We start from the raw sequence: 9,956 nt of genomic DNA on the forward strand, positions 1-9,956 counted from the left end.
AGCAGACTGTCAACAGAACCGCTGTTATTGTAACACAGGTTCACTCTATTTGACTTCTATTAGAGTCATTCAGGTTTATGTGGCGGCCTGGTTGTAGGAGCCTGAGTTCAAGTGCATACACTTTGATTAAACTAATTTGAATATAAGAATATGCTTCATGATCCTGTTCTAACATCTTGGTTTTGTTTAATAAAAAAAAAGTTAACATACATGTTAGTTTCAGTTCTGTGGCTGAAATTTTCGTTTAGAAACTTTTTAAAAAGCAGAAGATAAAGCAAAGATTTTAACTTTGGTCATATAAGCTACTACCAAAGAAAACACATTCTTGGTAACATAGTCTCTTTGGCACATAATTTTATGGAATATCAAAATTAAAGTGTAAAAAAAAATCTTTAACGACAATTATTTAAGATAATTTTGGATATGGCGGTGCTTTGGATATGGATAGTTTGGGCACTGATATTTTTGTATGATGTTGTCTTGTAATGTTTACATTCAAAAGGAGACTTTCAAATCAATTTTGTTCAAAGATTATTTTTGTTGTTAAATATTGTATGAAATCAGTATTTAGTGAGTACTTCCCAATGTCTGCATTGATCAAGAGGGTAACAGAATTATACTGGAAATGTCCATTCAGTTATAGTATCAAACTCCAGACTATCAGAGAGACAAAGAACAGAGTTCAATATTCTTTGATCTCTTATTTTCTAAGCTGAGTTAAAGACACTTGAAAATACACACCAGCATTAACACAATAATAATAATGATACTGTGTGTAATTTATGGTATTTTTTTCTGCAGAGAGCATGTATCAAAAGAGTTAAGGTAAAGATGTAAATTGTCAGACAGAGTACAGTGTGTATAGCAGACCCTTCTATGTAAAGAACATATCCACTACCTGAGTGACTTATTAGAAAGAGGCCATTAAGCCGTACCAGCTTATGAAGAGCCTCCTGTAGATTTACATGATAAAACAGTCTAATATACGCGAGCAGCCTGGGGATTTTCTGCTTCTTCTTCTTTTTTTTCTTTTCAGGGAAAGAGTATTCAAAAATCGTTAAGTTATGACGGTGTGTGTGAGTGCGTGTGTGTACGTGCACGCACGTGAGCGCGTCATATGGCGACTTACGTGGATGGTGTTGTGCCCATCTGTTTCGAGGAAAAACATTTGAAGAGAGCGTGTTGTGGACGAGTTTGAAAAAAGGGGATGGACGAAGAGAGGATCCGGAACAAAGTTTCTCTCTCTCCCTCTCGCTCCCTCTCCCTCTCTGTCTCTCTCTCTAGCTCTCTCTCCCTCTCTCTGAGTTAAAGCTGAAGAGCTTGTAGAGCTTGTGTGTAATGAGAGTTTAACAAGACCCAATAAATCAGTTAACCATGGTGGTTTACTGCCCTCAACACGTGTCATTGTTTACCAAGAGTTAATTTCTATTTTCTAAACCTAAACAAAATATATTATCATTTTAAAAATGTAAAGAAAGAAGAGCTGCGGATCTGAGTTAAGTAACCTTTTTGTCATTTAAACTATTATATTATTATTTTTTAACTTCATTTAATTGTAATTAAAAAGCATAAATAAACATAATTGCTGTAATCATTATCATTAACCGCCACTTTGCTCATTTTTTGAAAATTGGTAATCAGTGTTTTTAGGATTTTTGTTTCTTTTCTAGTTTGTTCCAATTGTCTCTCTTATTTCTATTCACACATATTTTCTGTCTTCTCTTTCCCAGCCCCCCCTCCCCACCCCTTCCTCCTCCAACAGCCCAGCACGACCATCATATTTAGCCCCCTGCACACATTTCCAGCGGGTTATCACAATTGCCATTCCTCCCCTCCTTTCTGATGTGTTACCCAGATTACCATCAGTGCCCCTCAGATATTTTGAACAGATCCTCGGCGCGCGGCAATATCCACTCGGAGCCATCTGGTGCAGATCAAAATCTACTGACTTCTTGGGCTTCAGTCGTTAAGGCATTAAATCTAGATCTACAGAATCCCCCCCGTTGACTCGGGAGGTGGGCGATATAAGAATCAAATCAAATAAAAATAGAAGTGTTAAAACACGAACAGTCCCCCCCCTCCCGCCCTCCATCCGTGCGCCACATGGCTGTGTGAGGAGTGGACAGCTGAGGAAAGTGGAGGTTAAAGTCCGAGTCTTTTCTTTTTCTAAGCTGGGAAATGGATAAGCGGTTCAAGAGGAGGTGACCAAAAACTACAGCTGATTTTTTTACCCGACTCTATTGAGGTTATATGGTGTTAAAATGCATATTCTACAATAGAAAATTATATGGTAAAACTTTAATTGTTTTTGCTGAAACGTTCAATTTAAATGGAACAGGTTTCAAATTTAAGGACTCATAAATTCATCTTCATCCTCACTTTTTTAAAGTTTAATATTGTAAGTGAAAACACGTCACTTACATTAAATTTTGGGACTCAAAATGCGCATGGATGATATTTTGTGGCGCGTGCAGAGACCTGCAGACTTCACAGCCTGGTGCCTCGGTGTTTGACTTGTCCCCTGGCTTTGCTTCATTCCTTTCCACTCAAAACAAGGAAACGTGAAGTGGCTCTGTTGTTACAAAGGACAACAGCAATCTGGTTAAAGTCCACACACAGTCTCACACTAACACAAACACACACACACACACACACACACACACACACACACACACACACACACACACACACACACACACACACACACACACACACACACAACAGACGCACGCGCATGCAGATGGAAAGTGGGTGAGAGGAAAAAAGAGGGGGAATTTGGCTGATTAAACCTTTATGAAGAAATCAAAGAACACCTAAACAGAAGTCAATAAAAGCATACATAATTTATAAATGATGTGGAGAGATTTGCTTAGTTTTCCGGAAATGCTTTGACATTTTGAGAAAAAAAAGCGTCAATAAATTATTCAATCTTTATTCTAATTTTTGGCGCAAATTTAAATGAAAAAAACTTGAACTTCATTCGATTTTCTAGCCATTTCATACCCACGTTAAATCTTGAAGTATTTATCCTATACAAAATAATACAATATTTAACATTGAAAAAGTGCGGAAGATAAAAAAAATAAAATAAAAGAACATTCCAAAAAAATAGATCCAACTCTGAGAAAGTAGACACTTTTCAGTAAATTAGACTCTATGAATTAAATAAAACGCACCAGCAGCCCGTGATACCAAACACTAACTCCTCTGCGGAGTGCCACTTTCCTTCATTAATTACAATTTAAATCTATTCAACTAAGTTCCTTCTTGTGACGGGTTTACTTCCCCCTGTGTCGGACAGCTGTAAATTCGTGTAGACAGGTTGTCATACAACAATCAAAGCCTTCGGTGAATGGACCCTAATGCTTGAACATTTAACATACAATAAGTCCAAACACGGAGGGAGAGAGAGAGAGAGGGAGTCGGAGTCAGAGGGAGAGAGAAAGAGAGAGAGAGAGAGAGGGGGGGAAAAGCGAGGGTAAAGAGAGGGAGAGAGAGGCCCCAGCCAATGTGCTCACTCTATATTCACATTATCCACATTGCTCCAAACGAGGAGGAGCTTGCAGGCTCAAGTAGGGGATGCCAATCAAAGCATCAACTTCAAATTGTATCTGAGAGATCAGCCTGGAGACCTCAGGGCCAGGCGCGTCAGTCGGAGCGCAATTGTTGATCAGATCACATCCAGCGGACTTTGCGCGAGAAAAAAAGAGAGGAAGCCGAGATTTAAGAGCGGGTTGTTTTGACTGCACACAACTGTGTATGTCTGTAGTAGCTGTGACTTTGGCTTGAACACTTTCCCTTCACTTCACCAGGCTCCTTTCTTTTCTTCTTTCTTCTCTCGAACACTTTTTTACGCACAGTTTGTCGGACGGTGCAGCTGTGCGGTGATTTCGGCGGTGGAGATGTCTTTCCCGCAGCTAGGCTACCCGCAGTACCTAAGTGCCTCCCAAGCGGTGTACGGGAGCGAGAGGCCGGGAGTGCTTACGCCTTCGTCCCGTGGAGGGAGCACCGAGCTCGGGGGAAGTCCGTCCGCCACCGCAGCGGCGGTTACATCGGTGTTGGGCATGTACGCCAACCCGTACGCACACAACTACAGCGCTTTCTTACCGTACACCAGCGCGGACCTGGCTCTTTTTTCACAAATGGTAAGAAAATATGTTGGGTTTTTTTTGTTCTGAGATGGCTTTACACAGAGACGATTGTCTATGCTCCGCGTTCCAGCCGCTGTCTGAAAAAACAACATGACAGCCTGCTTCTGAAGCCTGAACAAAAGAAATTAGGGCATAAATGCTCCGTAGTTTATCCTCATTTTTGCAATAACTGTCTCTGAATAAAATAAAATAACCTCTTAAATTGTATTAGTCCACTGCCTCGATGTTTGGGGGAGTTACGATTAACAAAAGTTTGACTTGTGGCCATAAACACAAGAGATCAAAAAACGAACTTAAATGCCTCATCTACTGGTGAGAAAGAAAAATGTTTTTATACAAACCACATGGTAAATGTCTCTTTTTGATATCCAGACATTCCAACTAGGCGATCGATTGGATGTGGTTTTGGCATGCGCTATGGAAAGGAAAAGTTTCTACTCGTTTTCTACCTCGACCAGATTTTTCTTATCAGACCGCCACAATAATCTCTCCTACCACACAAACTTGGAGTATAAATCTGAAACCATGTCGAATATTTACAACAAAATGTCACGTTGATTTTAAAGGATTCTAGATGAAGAATTGTAAGACATGTGTTGCCTAAAATACACCTGGTGATAATTGTATTCTTGCAGTGTGTTGATACCTTGGCTAATGTTTATATCAGCCTCATATACGCTGTAACCTGTGCGCAATAGCTTCAATATGAGCGCATTTATTTAAGGAAATCTAATCACATGCGTTGCTCAAACTGGTCGATATGTTTTGAGTGCTGTATCCACAGCAAATGAAGCAAAAAGGGGATTGAATTCGTCAATGAAGTGGGAGTGTGGCAACCTGGGAAAACTTAATTTAGGCCTTCAACGCGCTCTGACATACTTGAGGAGTGTGGAGGGGAGTTTGGCAGGTACACGTGAAAGCTGAGGATTTGCATGTGCGTTCACAATGATGCAACGAACTTTCTCTTGTCCTGTTGACTTTATATGTTCCGTTTTTGGGCTGTCACATATGAAGCACGTCTGCTAATATAACTAGGCAGGTGCCGCAGGCCTAGCATGTGCTTTTTTTGCAAGTTGAGGAGCTTATTTATGGAGAGCACAGAGTCAGGTGCAACTCTCTAATTTCTTTAACAGAAGCCACTTTAATTCGTTCGTCTAAAGTGCAGATGTACACTCAAGGTTGATACAGTCTTTAAGCTACTTTGATAATATAACACAATAAATCAGTTTAGCTATAATTCAGTCTATCTGTTCTGCTGTATTAAAAATTCATGTTTTATTTTGAAGGGATCCCAGTATGAGCTGAAGGAAAGTCCTGGCGTCCATCCTGCCAGCTTTGCGGCCCACACCTCTCCAGCCTTCTATCCATACGGACAGTTTCAGTACGGGGACCCGGCCAGGCCCAAGAACGCCACCCGAGAGAGTACCAGCACCCTGAAGGCCTGGCTGAACGAGCACAGGAAGAACCCGTATCCAACCAAGGGCGAGAAGATCATGCTCGCCATCATCACCAAGATGACGCTGACGCAGGTCTCCACCTGGTTCGCCAACGCCAGGAGGAGGCTCAAGAAGGAGAACAAGGTGACATGGGGCAGCAGGAGCAAAGAGGACGGGGAGGACGGGAACTTGTTCGGCAGTGGGGACGAGGTGGAGAAAAACGAAGACGAGGAGGAGATCGATTTGGAGAGCATAGATATAGACAAAATTGACGACAACGACGGGGATCAGAGCAACGAGGACGATGACGATAAATCAACGGAGGGGAGCAGGGAGCACAGGGGCGGTGTGGGTTCAGGGGCAGAGCTGGACAGCTTGGAGAGGAGAAGGGCCTTTGCGCTGCAGGCCCATGAGGTGTTTGACAAATCTAAGAGTACAATTTCACTTCACCCAGGGAGTAAGGAGACCTCTGACGGCAACAACAACAACACAAGAGTTTTGTCCCCGGATAGACCCGGGAGCTTTCCCCTCCCGTCCAACAATAAGCCCAAAATCTGGTCTTTAGCTGAGACCGCCACAAGCCCTGACAGTTCCTCTCAGAAACCCACGTCCCCTAGCGCCCCAGCGGCCACCACGCACCCATCAGCGCCCCATCACCAGATCCAGACTCACCCGGCCTTCCTCCCCAGTCACGGACTGTACACGTGCCAGATTGGAAAGTTCCACAACTGGACAAACGGGGCTTTCCTGGGCCAGAACTCCCTGCTAAATGTGAGGTCGTTTCTGGGAGTAAACCAGCATCATCATCACCACCACCACAATCACCACGCGCAGGCCCAGCAGCAGCAGCCGACGTCGGTGGTGGTGTCGCCGGTAGCAGCTGCAGCAGCACTCAGTAATGACAGCAAGGCCCCATCAGAGACCCACAGTCCAAAACACATAGGTAAGATATAAGAGTCGTGCACGCGCGTAAATATTGCGGTGCAAAGATCATCATGCTAAACAAAGTGTGTGCATGAAACTATAGAGGTGAAGTTTCTATTTGTATTTTTTAAATTTATTTTGTTATTACAAAGGATTGTACACACTCATGCATGTACACATGAAGGCAACACACACTTTCAATCTGAACACTCGCTGGATAAACAACAAGCCTGTTTTTTTCCCCAATATGATGTGTTTCAATAAAATAGAGACAATACAGACCTTTAATCTGTTCAATATTGCTGTGTTAATAAGTGTTTTTGTTGGTTCTCTTTATAGAGCATGAAAACGGTGTACGGTCTGTTTCACCTCCAACACAGACCCTGAAGTCTTCCTTTCGTCCCATCATCGACAGGTGAGACAAGTTTTTATTCTTCTCTTTACATTTTTCATTTAGGATAAATTATTGTGCATGTATTGATTGTTGCAAACTTGCTCAAAATTTTTGTTTATTAACAAAGAGGGCCTGATTTGTATAAAAATATAAATAAAATAGATTTTGCCTTCTTTGGTAAGCAGTATCCATAACAGCAGAGATACAATTAACTTTAATTAAGCATGAACGTTAGAGAAGGCCCATGATCCATGAATGTCAGGAATTACTCCACAAATAAATATAATTAAAGCAGCTGCAAACACAAGCTAAACGCTATAAAAATTCTAGTAAATAAACCTCAAGTGTATGCCTGGCATTTATTTTAATTCTTATATTTTTTTGCTCTATTAGAGGACTCCAAAATAAAATAAACAAAGATAAATAAAACACAGTTTGCTTTGCGGGTGACAGGGGTCTTGACTCCCATCCCACTCCCCCTTTAATTCCTCCCCTCTGGGGAGAGTGTGGCTACTTATCAAGTCACCGAGTAAAACGGGCTCTGTCTGGGCTGTGTGCTTTCCCTAAAGACCCCTGGGAGAGCCGGAGCCCAGGGGAGCGCTCTGACCGAGGGCGAGAAAGAAAGTTTACCTCTGATTCCAGCTTTACAAAATGCTTCCTTCTTTCTTTTTTACTGTTGCTTGGAGATATATGCAACAGTTTTATACAAATAAGTGGCACATTCGTTAATAATAAATGTTGATAATGGCTGGAAGGTTTGCTTTTTCTGCAAGCATACATTTATGATATCGAAAATAAATATTCAAATGTAGTCGCGATTTAATTATTATTATTATTATTATTATTATTATTATTATTATTATTATTATGAAGAGGGAGGTAGGGATTGGAGGGGGTGGGTAGAGACTGCAGCCTGTTTCAAATCAAATCCGTTCAGCCTGCAGACACTTGAGATGCATATTGAGACCCGCTGTCCAAACACTGCGGGGTTATTTATCTACCTCTCTGTATTATTCTTTATCCAGATCCTCTCTGCCTTCCAGCGCCAGGAGTCCGCAAGACGCCACGCAACGAGTCCTCACCGCTCTCTCCTCGGCTTGATCAACACATTTTTTTTTCGTGCTTGGAAAAAAAGAAAAGAAAATAGAGAAAAAGACTTTTCACTCCCTGAAAAAAGGACAATGAGAAATAAAAATGCAGCGTAGCACCCAGTCGGTACAGAACAAATGGCGTAATTTGGTAATATCCTGTGGATGGATGGATTACTTCCTCTATTGTTGTGTAGCCTATAATCGCGCCTATAATGTTACTCTCTCTCTCCACTCTGCCCAGGCAGGCTGGGACATTTTGGTAGGCTTTTTACTTTGTTATTATTATTATTATAATTATTATTATTTTTGTCTCTATCATGTGTTTTTTGGTGTCTTTTCTTTATTGTAAATACCAAGTGATTTAAATTTGTAAATAGGAAGCGTTGAAGGAATTTGTCCAGATCGTATATTTTGCCTAATAAACTAAATGAAATTATAGAGAAAACCAGGAGTATCATCAGCGTATTATTATTATTATTATTATTATTATTATTATTATTATTATTATTATTATTATTATTATTATCACTGGAAAAAACTACGGCAGTTTTATTTCAAGATTGGTGGGAATGGGAGAAAGAAACATGAAACTGGCAGTCTGCACGCAGGCTTAATTTTATTCACGTTGTGGAGGAAAGCAGCGTGGATGCATTGAGGTGCTAATAAGTGTCCAGATGGTTGCTGGTGACAGAAAATGGACAGGAGCAGCTGGGAAGGTCATTAAGTAATAATATGGGAACGCCCAGTCCAAACAAAATCAAATGGTTAAAATCTAATCTGTCAGAGAGAGAAGTAGATTCAAAGATAAATTATTAATATTTTCGGTTTTTTTTCGGGGAGGAGGAGTAGAAGGAGGAGGAGGAAGGGGCTTGGGGAGCAGGGTCAATGTTTTGGGGTCCTGTCTGTTTCTGCCTGATAGTGATCATTAGCCAACAAAAGCAGCTTCTTTGCTCCTCAACCGGTGACCAAAAGCTAATATTGATTTACCACAACAGCCTAATGGGGTCTGGACATAATAAGGGGAAAGCGTAATAATTAGTTGGGATGGGTAATTATGCAGTTTTTTTTTCCCTTTTACTTTTCTTTCGTATTTATTATCAAGTATTTACTTTAACTTAAAAAGCCTGAATTATATATTTTGAACGATCTTCTGAAACAATATGTATATTTTTCTTGCTTTAAAAAAAAAAATAGGACCATGCTTTCTACCGGTGAAAAACAACTCCATGAGTGGGACTTTCCAAGTCTGTTCCAAAATAACTCCAGTATAAAAACACTGAGTTGTTTTTGGAGTAAGGTGAGGTTTGTGACTGACTGTAAGCTGTGAAGTGAGCTGTTCCACAGGATGAATTATTTGAGTGGCCCAAACCTGTAGAGTGGCTCCAGCACATTTGTTTTGCAATATCACAGCGACCTCTATAGGCGAGGGATATATTGCCTTATCCCTGAACAGCTTTCACCCTTTATAAGAGCTATAAATCACGTTGAAATACTCGCACTTTAACTGTATTATCACACGCACGTTGCAGAATGCTTTGTTGTGTGATTTAGACGCAGTGAGCTTTACTCTGACATCACGAATTTGAAGATGACAAAAAAAAGCAAAGATAGAGAATGTTTTGGAATTTTGGTACATTAAGATATTAAGCTGGTATAAACGTTTAAAGTAAAAAAATAAATAAGTTAATTTAAAATAATTATCACTAGAAAGCATTTTGTTTGTTTGGGGTTGCAAAACTATAATATCTTGAAAAGTCTGCACTGCCTCCAAATTAAAACTACAAATAACTGCACAAGTCAAACTCATCAGCACAGCAAAGTGCAAAAGGCCAGCAGTTGCTTCTATTTTTCTTTTAGATGTTAAGTTAATATTGACTTGCTCATAGCTGGGTGACAGAAATATGTGTCACTTCAATTGCCCCTCGCTCAACAATCACACAGAGGAGGAGAAATTTAGTAA

At 40.6% G+C, this 9,956-nt stretch overlaps 1 protein-coding gene across 1 annotated transcript; it reads left to right on the forward strand.

Moving 5' to 3' along the window:
- Positions 1-3,508: 3,508 nt before the first annotated feature.
- irx1a (iroquois homeobox 1a) lies at positions 3,509-8,424 on the forward strand. Its single transcript, XM_034698015.1, has 4 exons — positions 3,509-4,145; positions 5,438-6,530; positions 6,851-6,926; positions 7,931-8,424. The coding sequence occupies exons 1-4, from the start codon at positions 3,903-3,905 to the stop codon at positions 8,004-8,006; spliced, it is 1,488 nt and encodes a 495-aa protein (XP_034553906.1). The 5' UTR covers positions 3,509-3,902; the 3' UTR covers positions 8,007-8,424.
- Positions 8,425-9,956: the final 1,532 nt, after the last annotated feature.

The sequence above is a fragment of the Notolabrus celidotus genome, chromosome 12 (genome assembly GCF_009762535.1).
Source record: "Notolabrus celidotus isolate fNotCel1 chromosome 12, fNotCel1.pri, whole genome shotgun sequence".
Classification (NCBI taxonomy): domain Eukaryota; kingdom Metazoa; phylum Chordata; class Actinopteri; order Labriformes; family Labridae; genus Notolabrus; species Notolabrus celidotus.

Excerpts from the sequence above, each read along its gene's own strand:
- irx1a (XM_034698015.1), top strand. The coding sequence starts at position 3,903 with ATGTCTTTCCCGCAGCTAGGCTACCCGCAGTACCTAAGTGCCTCCCAA. Across the intron at positions 4,146-5,437 it reads TGGCTCTTTTTTCACAAATG|GGATCCCAGTATGAGCTGAA; the intron begins GTAAGAAAATAT and ends TTTATTTTGAAG. Across the intron at positions 6,531-6,850 it reads CCACAGTCCAAAACACATAG|AGCATGAAAACGGTGTACGG; the intron begins GTAAGATATAAG and ends TTCTCTTTATAG.